The 16,291-nt window shown below is 37.9% G+C and overlaps 1 protein-coding gene across 1 annotated transcript in view; it reads left to right on the top strand.

The window, feature by feature from the left end:
* Positions 8,859 to 16,291, top strand: part of LOC104704690 (HEAT repeat-containing protein 5B-like) — a 20,610-nt gene continuing 13,177 nt past the window's right edge. Inside the window, exons 1-22 of the mRNA XM_010420733.2 lie at positions 8,859 to 9,125; positions 9,491 to 9,698; positions 9,984 to 10,090; positions 10,519 to 10,755; positions 10,867 to 10,956; positions 11,033 to 11,120; positions 11,278 to 11,342; positions 11,637 to 11,741; positions 11,851 to 11,940; positions 12,064 to 12,144; positions 12,257 to 12,325; positions 12,871 to 12,996; positions 13,326 to 13,429; positions 13,873 to 14,005; positions 14,084 to 14,190; positions 14,492 to 14,593; positions 14,737 to 14,904; positions 15,041 to 15,127; positions 15,243 to 15,336; positions 15,462 to 15,530; positions 15,624 to 15,746; positions 16,197 to 16,265. Of these exons, the coding sequence (XP_010419035.1) occupies positions 8,961 to 9,125; positions 9,491 to 9,698; positions 9,984 to 10,090; positions 10,519 to 10,755; positions 10,867 to 10,956; positions 11,033 to 11,120; positions 11,278 to 11,342; positions 11,637 to 11,741; positions 11,851 to 11,940; positions 12,064 to 12,144; positions 12,257 to 12,325; positions 12,871 to 12,996; positions 13,326 to 13,429; positions 13,873 to 14,005; positions 14,084 to 14,190; positions 14,492 to 14,593; positions 14,737 to 14,904; positions 15,041 to 15,127; positions 15,243 to 15,336; positions 15,462 to 15,530; positions 15,624 to 15,746; positions 16,197 to 16,265 (2,487 nt within the window). The 5' untranslated portion in view covers positions 8,859 to 8,960. The remainder of the gene's footprint in view (positions 9,126 to 9,490; positions 9,699 to 9,983; positions 10,091 to 10,518; positions 10,756 to 10,866; positions 10,957 to 11,032; positions 11,121 to 11,277; positions 11,343 to 11,636; positions 11,742 to 11,850; positions 11,941 to 12,063; positions 12,145 to 12,256; positions 12,326 to 12,870; positions 12,997 to 13,325; positions 13,430 to 13,872; positions 14,006 to 14,083; positions 14,191 to 14,491; positions 14,594 to 14,736; positions 14,905 to 15,040; positions 15,128 to 15,242; positions 15,337 to 15,461; positions 15,531 to 15,623; positions 15,747 to 16,196; positions 16,266 to 16,291) is intronic.

Here is a 16,291-nt window from a genome sequence, read left to right as displayed (position 1 = left end):
ACGTAACTAGAAACATTCAAATCAAACTTATTCAGAGGCGAACAGAACAATCATCGGAATTAGGGTTTTTAACATCACCAAAATCAACTACGAAGCAATGATTTAAGATCCTGACTAATCCCGATTAAATCCTGAAAAGGTTTTGGTTTAAAGATTCTATTCAATAGAACGAGATCGAGTCGTACCTTGGAATGGAGTAAGAGGAGGATCGGAGAAGCTTACTGGGATTATTTGATTGAGTTTGCGATAGAAGCGAGGAAGACTAGTAGCAAACGACGACGGCGAAGTTGTTGTTATTTTTAACCGGCGTGAATTTTTTTATTTTTATTTTTATTTTAGTTCCAGAGGATTTTATTTATTTTATATACTAGTGTTAATAGTTTTTTTCTTTTTTTAAGTACTACTGTATTAAATTTTAGAAAAAATTCTCAAAATACAATATTTTATTTTTTTCAAAAAAACTACCACAAAAAAATTATTTTTTAAAAAATACTATAAAGATTTTATTTTTCCAAATGTACCACAATTAATTTTTAAAGATGTAAAACATATTTTTTTAGTTTTGGTATTTATAATAATTGTCCTAAATTAAAAATATATATTTATAAATATTTGACCTAACAATTTGTTTTATATAAACCAAACAAGAAACAAAATAGTAGAGGGGGTATTAGTTGGACTTTGCATGATTCAAGTGGGAGATATATCTTTAAGGGTTTTGCATCAATTGATTTCCCTAAGCATAATCCATTGCCCTAAGAGAAGCTCTCCACAAAATTCAGAAATTGAATTATCAAAATATATTTTTTTTTTTTGAAAAATGAATTATCGAAATGTTACTCCTGTGGAGATTCATCACCACTATATATTTGATGAAAAGTTGAAAACCGCTAAAAAAGGCTATTATTCCCTATTTCCAGGTCCTCCAGAAATTCAGAAATATCTAAAAGACATACTTGCCTTGGCCGCCAAAGACTCATACAACTTTAAGTTCATCGGTTGACAAGCGATTAAGCGAAACATTGCTTTTGGATTTAGGAATAACGGTTCCAGCCAAAGATGGAATGGGACTAGCCTATGCAATGGTTATAACGGTAACGGTATTTGCGTCTACCAAATCAGAAGCAATAAAGTGGTCGAACGGTTCAAGTGTTTATATTATCAAAATGAAATCCGTATTTTTTTTTAACATATAACAGAGGTTCAAAAAAAAATGGTCTTTTATTCCAAAAAAAAAAGATTGCCCATGGGCCCCTAAAAACCTTGAGCCAACACTGGCTGCGATATACATATACCGCTTTGAAATTCTCACCTTCTTCATATCGTCCGCTTAAACGATTACTGCTTACTTTCTCTGCAAAAGAACCTTTACTATACATCAACAGCTTGCAAAATGGCGTCTCTCTCTGATGGCGACTCAGAGGGCGACAGTTCTGAAATTTTTTTTCCGATTTGTTTCTCCGTTAAGGAGTTTATTTCCGTTCGATTTCCTCTATTCTTTGTATCTATGGGGTTCTGTCAGCGGTTTGGGTCTGCCAGTTATTTGTATCCCCTTTTTGTGGGAGTTAACCGCTCACCAAAACCGCCATGGATCAAAACCTATAAATACAGTTCTCTCCCTCGCTTTCTTCCAATTTCTCTATCCCTTTCTGTTACTTTGTTCTTTAATAAACACTCCATAATGAGTGATTTCTTGAGAAAATCCGTTCAAGACCTTGATCTGGGAATTGACGATGCACTAATTGTCTTTCCCTCTGAATTTAGTTCTCGCGCTACTAATGTGAATCGGTTCTCCATAGTCGTAACTCCGGTGAACCCCCGTAAACAGAATCTCCGGGCGATAATTCGCCAAATGCCAAGAGTTTGGGGATTCCCGGATGCGTGTGTTGGACGGTTACTTGATGGGGGTAGAGTGCTGTTTCGCTTCCAATCGGGGGAATCCATGGATTTGGTGTTGCGACGTAGCCCTTGGTCATTCAATGACTGGATGATCACGACACACCGCTGGTACCTTAACATTGGTGAAAACGACATGAAGATCTTCCTTTTTGGGTGCAAATCCAAGATATCCCCACTCTCTACTTAACGAATGTTACGGCTAGATGGGTTGGCAATAGGATTGGATATGTTACGGATGTAGATTATGATGAGAATGTCAACCAAGTGGGAGCGGCTAGAGTTAGGATAGCCTGGAACATTGATGATCCTCTATGTTTTCAAAACAACATAAATTTTGCTCTTGATGAAAACACTGTGATTAAGTATCGATATGAGCGACTTAGAAACTTCTGTACTAAGTGTGGATCACTGAAACATGATGCAAAAGAATGTTCTTTAACCTTCGACAATAGTGATCCACCGGGGCCTGATGATGAAAGTGATGATGATCGACAATTTGATGTGCAAGACAACATGTCTGAATCTGATACTCTGCCATCAGTGGATCCTGCGACTCTCATTCCTGGTCTCCAAATGCCACCACCAAACACCTTTGGTCATGTTCAAGGTACACACATCACGTCTTCATCCTCCTTACCCAGTGCCTTTGAAGACACAGAACTAACAGCCGAGAGGATTCACTATCTTCACGCCAAGTTTTCAAAGAAAGTTGAAGCCACAACGACAACAGGAGAATATCTAGACAAAGTTTCTAACAATGCTCAACCGGATCTTACTTCCCTAAAGCGTAAGAGGGTCAGGTTTGAAACGGTTTTCAACAGAGCTAAGGCTGCATAGGAGTTGACGATCCTGTGTCAACTCAGGAAGAAGGAAAAATGAGAGGTTTCTGTGGACTCGTGTTCAGTTAACAATGGTTTCGACGGAGGCGCGGGGGCCCGATACCCCCAGATCCTATATGAAGATCATCTCCTGGAACTGTCAAGGCTTGGCTCAGTCGCTGACTTCTTCTCGTTTAACTAAACTATGTTTTTCTTCTAAGTGTGATATTCTCTTTCTTTGAGAAACACTTAATAACTCTGGATTTGTAACTAAAGTAAAGGATGATCTAGGATTTGATGATGTTTTAATTCAGGCCCCTCAAGGAAGGAGTGGAGGCTTAGCTCTAATGTGGAGGAAGAGTCTGTCTTTATCCTTGGTGTCCAAGGATGAACGACTAATTGATGTTGTTGTAACTCTTAATAATATCTCTTTCCACTTGTCTTGTGTGTATGGCCACCTTGCATAGAGTGAACGACATATTTTATGGGAAAGATTTGAAAATATGACTTCTGACCGCAATGCTCCATGGATCTTACTTGGTGATTTTAATGAAATAATCTCAAATGGGAAGAAAATTGGAAGTCCTGCAAGAGCCGAGTAGACTTTTAGAGATTTTCGTCATATGATATCAATGTGTGGCTTAAAGGACATCAGAACTAGGGAGAACAGATTCTCTTGGGTGGGAGAAAGATATTCTCACACTATTCAATGTTGTCTAGACAGAGCTATGAAGAATACCGCAGGAGCTGCTACTTTTCCTAATGTTGAAGCCCATTTTTTCGATTTCTCGGGTTCTGATCACAAACCAGTTCTGTTATATATGAACAATAACAACAAACAACGCAAAAGAACTTTCTATTTTGACAAGAGACTATGTGATGTACCTGATTTTAGGGAGATTGTTCATCGAGGTTGATCTGGAGAGAATGAAAATAAAGATATGCCTATCAACACCAGGATAGACAACTGCAGGAAAACGATGGCTGATATGAAATATCGATCACAGCTTAACGCTGACGAAAGGATTAAGTTACTACAATCGCAACTAAACGATGCTATGGAGAGTGGTTTTCGTGAGGACCGTATACGCATTCCCCAATTACATATGGAGTTAACTAAGGCGTATAAAGATGAGGAGACTCATTGGAAACAAAAAGAGCCGTAACCAGTGGATGCACGAAGGTGACAGAAATAAGAGTTTTTTCCATGCTTGTGCTCAAACAAGAGCTGCAAAAAACAACCTCATTTCGATCACTGATGAGGGAGGAAATATAATTCAGGGTGATAAGAATATAGGCAATCATGCTCAGAAGTTCTTTTCTAATCTCTACTCAACCAATGGACATTTCGTTTCGCCTCAGGAATTTGCAGATTTTGTGCCACAGGTCACAACTGAAATAAACGATGACCTAACTCGAGAGTTTAGTGATGAAGAGATATATAAAGCTGTTTGTTTAATTGGAGATGACAAAGCCCCAGGACCTGACGGTTTAACAGCACGCTTCTATAAAAGTTGTTGGGACAAGGTTGGCAAGGATGTTATAAAAGAAGTAAAAACCTTCTTTGACACATCTGTAATGAAACAAAGTATTAACCATACGAATATTTGTATGATTCCAAAGATAGACAATCCCATAACCCTCTCAGATTTTCGACCAATCGCCCTATGTAACTTTTTATACAAGATAGTGTCGAAATGTCTGGTTCACAAACTCAAACCTCACCTCAATAACATAGTTTCGGAGGCCCAGACAGCTTTTATTCTAGGTCGTTTGATACAAGAAAATGTGATGATAGCACATGAACTAATACATAGTCTAAAGGTTCGAAAGCGTGTATCTCAGTCGTATATGGCAGTGAAAACAGATGTAAGCAAGGCATACGATAGAGTGGAGTGGAATTTCCTTGAAACAACGCTAAAACTATTTGGTTTTTGTGACAAATGGGTTGGATGGATCATGGCAACGGTAAGATCGGTCAATTATTCTGTTCTGATCAATGGAGCTCCGTATGGAAACATCATACCACAACGTGGAATCAGGCAAGTGGATCCATTATCTCCGTATCTTTTTATCCTTTGTTCGGACATCTTAAGTCATCTAATAAACTCTAAAGTATCTGATGGCGAAATCAAAGGAATCTAAATTGGTATTGGGGTTCCACGAATCACACATTTACAGGTTGCAGACGATTCACTATTTTTTTGCCAAGCAAACAGAAAGAATTGTCAGGCTCTAAGAGATGTGTTTGATATTTATGAGTACTACTCGGGTCAAAAGATAAATACATCTAAATCAATGATAACATTTGGTTCCCGGGTTTATGGATCTACTCAAGATAGACTCAAACAAATTTTAAACATTGCAAACCATGGAGGAGGGGGAAAATATTTGGGTTTACCTGAACAATTCGGACGAAAGAAGACAGAAATGTTCAACTTCAACATAGATAGAGTAAAGAAACGAACATCAAGCTGGACAGCCAAACGGTTGTCTCCTGCTGGAAAGGAGATCATGTTAAAATTGGTGGCGGTTTCCATGCCAGTCTATGTGATGTCGTGTTTCAAACTTCCCAAAGGTGTCACTTCAGATTTAGAGTCTCTCCTTATGAACTTTTGGTGGGAAAGAAATTCAAATAAAAGAGGTATACCATGGATTGCATGGACCAAGCTCAAGCTAACGAAGAAAGAAGGTGGTTTAGGATTTAGAGATTTGGAAGCTTTCAATGATGCTCTCCTTCCAAAACAGGCATGGCGTCTAATTCAATTTCCAGACTCCCTTTTTTCTAAGGTGATGAAAGCACGTTATTTTAAAGATGACACAGTGCTTGATGCAAAAGCTCGGAAGAATCAATCATATGGTTGGTCTTCCCTTTTAGTAGGACTAAATCTTGTTAAGAGAGGCTCGAGATATATTGTTGGCAATGGAAAAACAATTCGAATGGGAATTGATAATGTTCTCCCAACTCACCCTCCCAACCTTGTAACATTGTTGTTACCTGATATCAATGTCTCTTTAGACCAGTTAATCGAGAAACAGAACCAGTCTCGCTCATGGAATTCATCAAAAATCACTTCAATGATCACTTCTGGTGATGGTGAGCTCCTTCAAAAACTCCATCTCTCTATTATGGAAACAGAGGATAAACTTATATAGAACTACTCTCTCTCTCGGGCGAATGTACAGTCAAGTCTGGATACTGGTTTTTAAGACATGATCCTCACGCAGTTGATGTGAATCCTTTAGATATTTATGGCTCAAAAGATCTTAAACAAAAGATATGGAGGCTTCGGTTAATGCCAAAAATTAAGCACTTTCTTTGGCGTGTACTCTCTCGTGCGCTTCCAACCACTACACGCTTGAGATCAAGAGGAATGACAATAGAAGCCATTTGCCCCAGATGTCGACAAGAGGATGAAAATATACTCCATGCTCTCTTCACATGCCCTTTTGCAAAAATGGTGTTGCGTACCTCCAATACACCTTTACTTGATGTCAACAACCTAGAACACGACGCAGAGAGTAACCTGTCAGTTATCATCAACCAATCGATGCAACAAAATTGCAATACTTTTGATTCCTTACTTCCTTTTTGGTTACTTTGGCGCATTTGGAAGGCTAGGAATAACTCTATCTTTAATGATTATCGAGAAGGGGCTTCTAAAACGGTTTTACTATCAATCGCTGAAACAAAAGAGTGGTTAAATATCTCATCGGTCTCAGTTCATCATGATCGCAGACATTCTCCGGTCATACACTCATCTACATGGATACCTCCCATCTTCCCAATAAAGAAGTGCAACTTTGATGCAGGTTTTGACATTGCAAACCATACAGTCATAGGTGGTTGGATCGTTAGAGATCATCGAGGCAAAAAACTCGTTTGGGGTGCAAAGAAACTAACTGATGCAGAAAACTCACTGGAGGCTGAAGCAAAGACTTTAATATTAGCTCTCGAACAAACATTGAAACAAGGATACAATGCAGTCATCTTTGAAGGCGATAATGAATCTTTGTGCAAGTTGATTAATGGCTCTATCATGAATGCATCTCTATCAACGCTTCTGCAGGACATAAAGTTTTGGGCATCAAAATTCAGTTTCATCAGTTTTAAGTTTATAAAAAGGGATCACAACAATGTGGCTCATACTTTAGCAAAATTAGGATGTAGAGATCATGAGTACTATGTTGAATCTGTAATGGTTCCAGATTGGCTAGTTCTTCCTCTTTTAATGACATTTCCTAAATCAATATAATCAGATTTTGAGTAAAAAAAAAAGAACCTTTACCATACAGCTTTTTATTTTGCTATAATACTATAGGAAAGTTGAATCAAATGAAGCATTTTTTGGAAAAGCTATCGTGCAGTGTCTAGAGCTGGTGAAAATTTGCACGGTAAACGTTAACAACTGCAATAACTAATAACTGGCAAACCACCACGGAGATGAGGAATCATATGATGCTTTTAAGTGCTTCATCAAAGTGCAAGATCCAAGTCATGGTTTTAACAAAAAAAAAAAAAAAAAACACATGATCCAACTTCCAAGTGTGTGGTGAGTAACAAAGTACATTTGTCATATTATTATTTGTTTAACTCACTAATAACTAAGTAAGCTTTATTATTTATGGTTTTGAACGTATGGCGCAATATGTGCCACAACACAAGTAAGAGACGCAGGTGCTTGTATCAATGGAGTTTTGCGACTATCAAATACACACTTTATATCTTTACAATCTCCCTCAATAGTCTCACCAAGCACATGCGAATGTTCACGAATGGCTCCATGACCAGTAGATCACCAAGAAGAAATGATTCACAAGAAGTTACACAACCGAGGACTCAATCTTGGAAACGTCCCATGCTACCGTACGTCAAATACAACTATGATGCAAGTTTTGAAGCAACAACAACACGACATCATGTCTTGGTCAACTCGTTTTCTTGACACGGAATTTGTTTTTGTTAGACGCCATTGTCATAACTTTACTCCCCCAGCCCACCTACTATAGTTAAAAATATGGATGCATATAAACTCTGTTTTTATTTTACTTTGAAACATAGTTTGTTTTGTATTCCCCCACCTCAATGGTTAACAGAACAATTTAATCTTGATTGAATTGTTAACCCGACCCGGAAATTAAATTAACCCGACCCGGAAACTAAACCCGGCTTCTCTCCTCCTCCGACCCCAATAGATCTGATTTCTCCGACTCTTTCTCTCTCTCTCTCTCTCTCTCTCTCTCTCACACACTACTCTTTTTGTTTGCCTCTCCTCAACTCTGTCTGGGCTTGTTCTCTTCGCTCTATGTTTCTTCTACAGTGATAATGGCGAAGAATAATGCCATCGACAACGTTCCTCTGTCGCGATTCGACGTTCTCGTCGCCCAGCTTGAGTCGATTGTGGCGTCAGCTTCACAGAAAAACNAAAAAAAAAAAAAAAAAACACATGATCCAACTTCCAAGTGTGTGGTGAGTAACAAAGTACATTTGTCATATTATTATTTGTTTAACTCACTAATAACTAAGTAAGCTTTATTATTTATGGTTTTGAACGTATGGCGCAATATGTGCCACAACACAAGTAAGAGACGCAGGTGCTTGTATCAATGGAGTTTTGCGACTATCAAATACACACTTTATATCTTTACAATCTCCCTCAATAGTCTCACCAAGCACATGCGAATGTTCACGAATGGCTCCATGACCAGTAGATCACCAAGAAGAAATGATTCACAAGAAGTTACACAACCGAGGACTCAATCTTGGAAACGTCCCATGCTACCGTACGTCAAATACAACTATGATGCAAGTTTTGAAGCAACAACAACACGACATCATGTCTTGGTCAACTCGTTTTCTTGACACGGAATTTGTTTTTGTTAGACGCCATTGTCATAACTTTACTCCCCCAGCCCACCTACTATAGTTAAAAATATGGATGCATATAAACTCTGTTTTTATTTTACTTTGAAACATAGTTTGTTTTGTATTCCCCCACCTCAATGGTTAACAGAACAATTTAATCTTGATTGAATTGTTAACCCGACCCGGAAATTAAATTAACCCGACCCGGAAACTAAACCCGGCTTCTCTCCTCCTCCGACCCCAATAGATCTGATTTCTCCGACTCTTTCTCTCTCTCTCTCTCTCTCTCTCTCTCTCACACACTACTCTTTTTGTTTGCCTCTCCTCAACTCTGTCTGGGCTTGTTCTCTTCGCTCTATGTTTCTTCTACAGTGATAATGGCGAAGAATAATGCCATCGACAACGTTCCTCTGTCGCGATTCGACGTTCTCGTCGCCCAGCTTGAGTCGATTGTGGCGTCAGCTTCACAGAAAAACCCTGACCCTCTCCTCTGTTTCGAGATCCTTTCTGATCTTATTTCCGCCATCGATGAAGAGCCCAAGGTCTCCTTTCCCTTTTTTTGATCGATCCTTTCTTAATATTTGTATCCCGCCATCGTCAGCTCAGTGTCGTCTGTTTTTGCATCTGAAGAATTTATCTGGAACAACGATGATTGTTATATTCATAGACTTTGATCTGTGTGATCAACTACTAGTAGTCTTCTTAGTTACTTTCACAGGCGGCCATTGCTCTCTTGTTCTTTTATTTAGCGTCGGATTCGTTTCTAGATTCATGTTGAACCTGAGAATGAGTTTATTATAACTAGGGAACACTACATTGATTCAAGTACCTTTCTTTGTGTATATATATTTTTGGCATTTTTTTTTGTGATACTTCTGATGGGGTTATCAACGATCATGTGTATCAGGAGTCTTTGTTAGTCACCCAAAGAAAATGCGAAGATTCCTTGTATTCTCTGGTTACTCTAGGTGCTCGAAGACCAGTACGTCATCTTGCGTCTGTGGCTATGGCGAAAATAATTTCAAGTGGTGATAGTATTTCGATATACTCTAGAGCTAGCTGTTTACAAGGGTTTCTTTCCGATGGGAAGAAGAGTGATCCTCAGCGAGTTGCAGGTAAGCTCTCTTTTTGTTAAGATTACTGGCAAACTGTTATTCAGCAGCTATTTTCATATAAAAATATTTCAAATAGTGTAGGTTTTAGTGATGTTTTGGTATAAAGATGTATATTCGTCACCCTCCTTAGCAAAATATAAATTATCAGTTTTGATCTGCTGTTTGGTATTCTGTCGAGCACATCAAGTAACCATACATTTCATAAAGTTCATCCATGTGGAAGTTTTTTTCTTTATGATTATTTGGTCTTATCCTCCAAAGTTAATAGATACAATTTTTTTCTAGGTGCTGCCCAATGCTTGGGAGAGCTGTATCGTCATTTTGGGAGAAAAATTACGTCTGGCTTGTTCGAAACAACAGTTATTGTAACAAAACTAGTGAAGTTTAATGAGGTATCACAGTTCAACTTTACACTTTAAGTTCTTTCCGTCATGCGGAAAAGTAATTTTGATTGGTTTAATCTACTTCAGTGGGTCATGTCTTTTTATCAGTTCCCCAGTTGTAATATTTAGAAAGAACTATATGGTGTGAAAATATCAAATAGGTATCTGATTTGTTGGCCGTGAAGGGAGGAATTAAAGCTCTGCAACTATTGCTATTGTGTCCTAATATTTATTGGGGAATATGGTTTGGTATAAACTAATTTAACTATTCCTAGTCTCGGAGTCTGCTGTTTCACTTTTTTCAATTATTGAATTCATTTCCACCCAGCTATTATTATATAGAATTTGTGAAGAAACTTGGGCTATCAAAGAAAACTGACCTGTGTCACCACAGCAATTATTTCTTGATTAACTCTGTGTTGTTTGCCTTGCTTCAGGATTTTGTGAGACAAGAAGCCTTTATCTTGCTTCAAAGTGCTTTGGAAGGCTGCGGTGGTACAGCTGCTGCCACTGCATACTCAGAAGCATACCGTCTCATCACAAGATTTTCCACTTCGGACAAATCATTCGTTGTGAGAATTGCTGTTGCTCGTTGTTTGAAGGCTTTTTCCAACATTGGGGGACCAGGTCTTGGTACTAGCGAATTTGATACTTTAGCCTCTTACTGTGTCAAGGTCAGTTTGATGTGCTAGTAAAACTTGTATGTTTTTAACCCGTTCTTCTTCCAATTTCTTGGTGGGCTGATGTCTATCTCTGAATATGTATATATGCCTCTGTTAACGTAGGGTATTGAAGATCCAGAATCATCTGTCCGAGATGCATTTGCGGAGGCTTTGGGCTCATTGCTTGCACTAGGAATGCATCCTGAAGTGCATGTAGGCTTATTTTACTAGTAATTTGCGTGCTTCATGTCGTCATAATTTGGAGGTTATGAACTTTTTTTTTTGTTAGGTCCAACCTAGAGGTAAAGGTCCATTTCCACCAGCAAAGAAACTGGAAGGTGGTCTGCAGAGGCATTTAATTTTGCCCTTCACAAAAGGTAGTCTTAAGACAAGATCTCTGTGTGTAAATTTTTGGTTCGTTAAATCTTCAGACTTGGGATATATATACATCTTTTTAAAAAAGGTTCGCAGTAGAGCTTTCTTTTGTTTTGCGAAGTTCTTATTCCGTTATGCAAAAATACTTAATAATCGCAGCGATTGGATCTCGGGCAAAGAATACACGGTTCGGTTTGGCTCTGTCATGGGTGTTCTTTTTACAGGTAAACAAATGCTGGAATCTTTTCAGTTTTTGTGTTGTCCTTGTGTGATTAGATTTTGCATTTCAGATTTGACATTGAGACATATTATCATGAACATTTTATATGGGCCGTTTTAGGAGATCACAGTATCACACCAATTGTTATACTGCCTATATTGCCATATCATAAGACCTGCAGTTTTCTTCTACTAGTGAATGTGAATCTATTTGTAGATTCCAGTGATTATCTTTAATTTACATACATGTCTGGCACCATGGCCTTGTAAACTTACAAAGTGTTGAATATATTTTGCAGGCCAACAGGATAAGGTATTTGGATTCAGATAGTGAGCTTCAAGACTATTCTTTGCACGTCATGGACATGTTGCGGGGTGGCTCCTCAATTGATGCCCATGCACTTGTAAGTCACACTTGTTTCATTTCCTTGCAATTCCAACCTTGTCATTTTTGTCTTGCATAAGTTCTTCATACATACTTCTATATTTTACAATATGTATTCGTTTTTGAAGGCATGTGTTCTTTACATCCTACGGGTTGGCGTAATTGATCAAATGATGGAACCAAGCCAGAGAAGCTTTTCCGTGTTTCTCGGAAAGCAGGTTTTGCAGTTTTACTGAATCACTCATTTTCCCTGCAAGTCAGATCTACATATTCAAAAAAATTAATTTTTGGTCCTACATCATAATCAAGTAAGTTAATGTATTTTTCCGAAATAAATGCAGCTTCAGTCTTCAAATGCTGGTCCATCAATGAAAATAGTTGCTTTGCGGGCTTTGTCATTCACGCTGAAAACATTGGGAGAGGTGAGGCTGCTACTGGCGTAAACCCTTCTGATTAAATATTTTTCATGAAACTGCTGTTAGTTAAATTTACTAATTAATCTTTTAAGCTCGATTTTTATTTGCGTGCCTGCAGGTTCCCCATGAATTCAAGGATTTTTTCGATGATACAGTGGGTGCAGCATTATCACATTTTTTGGACCTTGTAAGCTTTCACATATCTTGTTTTGACAGTTACTCTCAACACGAGTGCTTTTCATCCCTCATATTTTTCCTGGAAATATTTGTCAGAGAAATATATTTCTTTCCAGCATTCAGATATTCTTGATTCTTTCAATCTTCTAGACTCTGATACTCCTTATCTACGTGATCTTGTTTAGTACCAATAATTGCACTGAAAGACATCTTCGTTTGAACTTCTTGCTACCACTGGATGTAAAACTGTTTCATCTGCTTTAAAAGTTAGGTAAACAAAACCTTTATAAAAAGAAGTAGTAATGGCGTTATCACAGTGAAGGTAGGTAAACAAAACCTTGATGCATAGAAATAGAGGGTTGGAAGAAGCTGTTAGACAGTACTTTTTGATTGCTTTTCTGGATGTAGTAGCTTGATATATCGAAATTTTCAGATTTGGTTATGTGTTTATTAATTTTACCTGTCATGGATCTATGTCTGGGTACATTGGGTCAAATGACAACCCAAGGGTAATTGTAAATGCATAATTTATAGACGTAAACTTGATTTTTTCAGGTACGTGTTGAGGCCGCTTTAACTTTACGTGCTTTGGCTGAGGTTGATCCTACGTGCGTTGGTGGGTTGACATCTTTTGCTGTAACCACTCTTAATGCTTTACGGGAAAGTTTATCTTTTGAAAAGGTAATACTAGTGCTTCCAATTCATCTCAACTGAGTTGGATTTTCTTCTTTCAGTATGATGATATTAAGGTGTGGCAACAAAAACGTCAATATTGATGAAAATATGAAGGGTCATTCTGATCCGAATGTAGAACACCATATGGTGAAACTGAAGATCGAAAAATATCTGAAAGACATCATAGTTTCCCTTTTTATGCTTATGACATCTTTGGCTTTCATATAATTGAAATTCTTCATCTTCAAGTCTCTATAAATAGACATTATCGATTGTGAGCTGCAGCAACTTCATGACGGGGAATAACTTAATAAGTAACCATTGTTGTTCTGTAGGGAGAAAAATTGAAAACTGATCTTGCTTCTTTGCATGGGCAAGCAGCAACGTTGGCAGCTCTAGTCTCCATTTCTCCTGGACTATCCCTTGGTTATCCTGCTAGGTAATAGTCTTCATAACTCCTTATGGTCACATCATATTCACTGTTTCAGCACTTCAAACTCAATGTTAATACTCGTTTTCGATAAATTAGTTACTAGGCATTTAATTCATACATTTAGGCGGATAGTTTTTATTATCTCTGTGAGCCGATGAAGAAATCTTCCCACTAATCCTGTATATTGCTACCTTTCTCATTGCCTTAGACAAATAGATGAAACCTTCACTCTTAGTACTTTTAATAGTTTTTGGGCGTTTGTTATTTGCTATTTTTCCTAATCAAACTAGTTCCTGGTCATACCTTTTTGCGTATCATGAAAAATTCGGAGGATACTTTGTGCTAGATAGTCAAAATAGTTCTCAATCTGCCACGACTTTGTATAATTGCCAATACAGAACTTCCATTTTATCCAGTTGCAATACTTTTCTGTAATTTTATGTTCACAGATTGCCAAAGTCGGTGCTTGAAGTTTCAAAGAAGATGCTAACAGAATCAAGGAGAAATGTTACAGTTGCCTCAAGTGAAAAGGAAGCAGGATGGTTATTGCTATCATCATTATTAAATTCTATGCCAAAAGAGGTAATATATAATCCGTATGTCTTGAACTGCGGTGTCCACGGCATGCATTGTCTTATGCAATTCTATTTGATTATATAGGAGTTCGGGGACCAAGATTTTGATATTCTAATCTTGTGGACTGACGTCTTTACTGGAAATCCAGAAAACTTGATCAAACAACAGGGAGACTTAAAATCTACGTTAAGGTAACTGGCTCTTGATACATCAAGCCTTTCTTTAAACGCGAAGGTTTCAATATTCTTTCCTGTGCTGTATATTTTATCTAAGCTTGTGGAAGCGAACCGTGTTTATTGTCTTAGTTTATCTAAGCTCCTGGAAGCGAACCGTGTTTATTTTCTTAGTTTATTTTTGACACATAAGTGGCTGGTTTGAGAGGGCTTAGTCCTCACTTCTCCCTGAACTTCATGTCTAAAAGGAACGAAAGTGATGACTCAAATATTTTTATTCTTGATAACAAGTAAATGATCAGTGTTTTCCTTTTGGTAGTGTGTGGTCTGCTGCAATTGACGCACTCACAGCTTTTGTACGACGTTTTGTATCTTGTAATGATGGTATCCTGCTCCAACCTGTACTGGCAAACCTCCGTAGGTATGGCATTACTACTGATTTTCCTACAGTTTCTGTCTACATGTAATTGCCAATTTAATAATTCGGCTATTTTTATTTGAGAATAAGTTCTCATATCCTTTACCTGTATGATGAGTTAATTGACAGTATCTTATTCAAAACAGCGCTTTGTCTAGTGTATCGACAATGGCCAATAAACGGTTTTCTGATGTCAAAACTTTCGTCGACATACTCATCATAAGAATATTGATAGCTTATCAGTCTATCCCAGAACCCTTGGCCTATAAAAGTGAGCATCAACAAATTATTCAGCTATGCACAACACCATATAGGTAAAAGAAAATGTCATCCCAAACTGCTTGTCTTTCTAACTTCCCTTTATAAATAAATGCTAAGGACATAGCTAGTGATTCATTCATGTTTGTTAATCACTGAAGTAGTGATTCCTTCATGTATGTTAATTGAAAGGGAACCTTCTGGATGTGAGGAAAGCTCGTGCTTGAAGGCGCTCCTTGACAAAAGAGATGCATGGCTTGGTCCTTGGATTCCTGGCAGGTGCCTACATGATCATCTGTATTTATTAGTTTGCATTCCCTAAGGATTTTTTCTGTATTTGTTTCCTCACATGTTTCATGCAAGGAGATGTAACTTCTTATGAACTTTTATCCAGGGATTGGTTTGAAGATGAGCTTCGCTATTTTCAAGGTGGGGAAAATGGTCTAGCACCAAGTGTATGGGAAAGTAAAGTTTCTAGTTTCCCGCTGGTAAGCGCAATGGCTTCTTGGTGAATTTGTTCTTAGTGGTTGAGCTGGTTTTTGTTTTTTTGGCTACAGACTTGTCTTTTTTTATTTATTCTCAACTCTTATGCAAAATTTCTGCAATCATGAAGCCAGAGACTGTGAAAAAGACATTGGTGAATCAGATGGTTCTCTGCTTTGGTATCATCTTTGCTTCTCAGGTTTGGGATTACTATATGTCCAGATAGGTCCTTGTTTTGCTATGACATTTGCTATTTTGGTAGTCTAAAATGATTGTAACCTTTTCTTCGCAGGATAGCCAAGGGATGCTCTCACTTCTTTCGGTCATACAACAGTGTATGAAAGCTGGAAAGAAGCAACATTGGCGTACAGCCAGTTTGACTAACATTTGTGTTGGACTACTTGCCGGTTTAAAGGTGCTTCCAATACTTGTATATGATTTTTGTGCATTTTTACAAACCGTAGTAGAACAATTGGTCATGATAGTAGTATGGTAAGAGTACATCCATGTTCTGGTGTCTACCTCGTGTATGAGTGTACCTAGGGCTGAACTCAGGTGGTGTTGGAAAACTAGAATATACACATATAGTATGACATTATATCAAGGATCATAAACATTTGTGGTCTATATGTAGAGCTGATGAGTTTTGTTTCATTAAAGAATGAAACCAGCACTATTCTTTTAGTATGGAACGGTTGTGCTACCGTTCAGATCATTGTATCTGAGTTCAAACCAGCACTAGCCTAGGCAATGTAAAGACTATTGTGCTGCATATATCATCTCTATCTGAGTTCAGATCATTTTCTGTTAAATGAAAAAATATGATTCTGCTACGTTCAGAACTTAATGTTTCTTTATCTCTCAGGCTTTGCATGCTCTACGTCCCCAGCAACTAACAACGGAAGTATTAAGCTCAGGGCAAGCCATTTTTCAGGTATTTATGTCAATACAGATGGTAGT

This window comes from Camelina sativa, chromosome 7 (genome assembly GCF_000633955.1).
Source record: "Camelina sativa cultivar DH55 chromosome 7, Cs, whole genome shotgun sequence".
NCBI classification, from domain to species: domain Eukaryota; kingdom Viridiplantae; phylum Streptophyta; class Magnoliopsida; order Brassicales; family Brassicaceae; genus Camelina; species Camelina sativa.
Note: the sequence above shows the minus strand (reverse complement) of the source record. Positions and strands in the feature narration are given on the sequence as shown.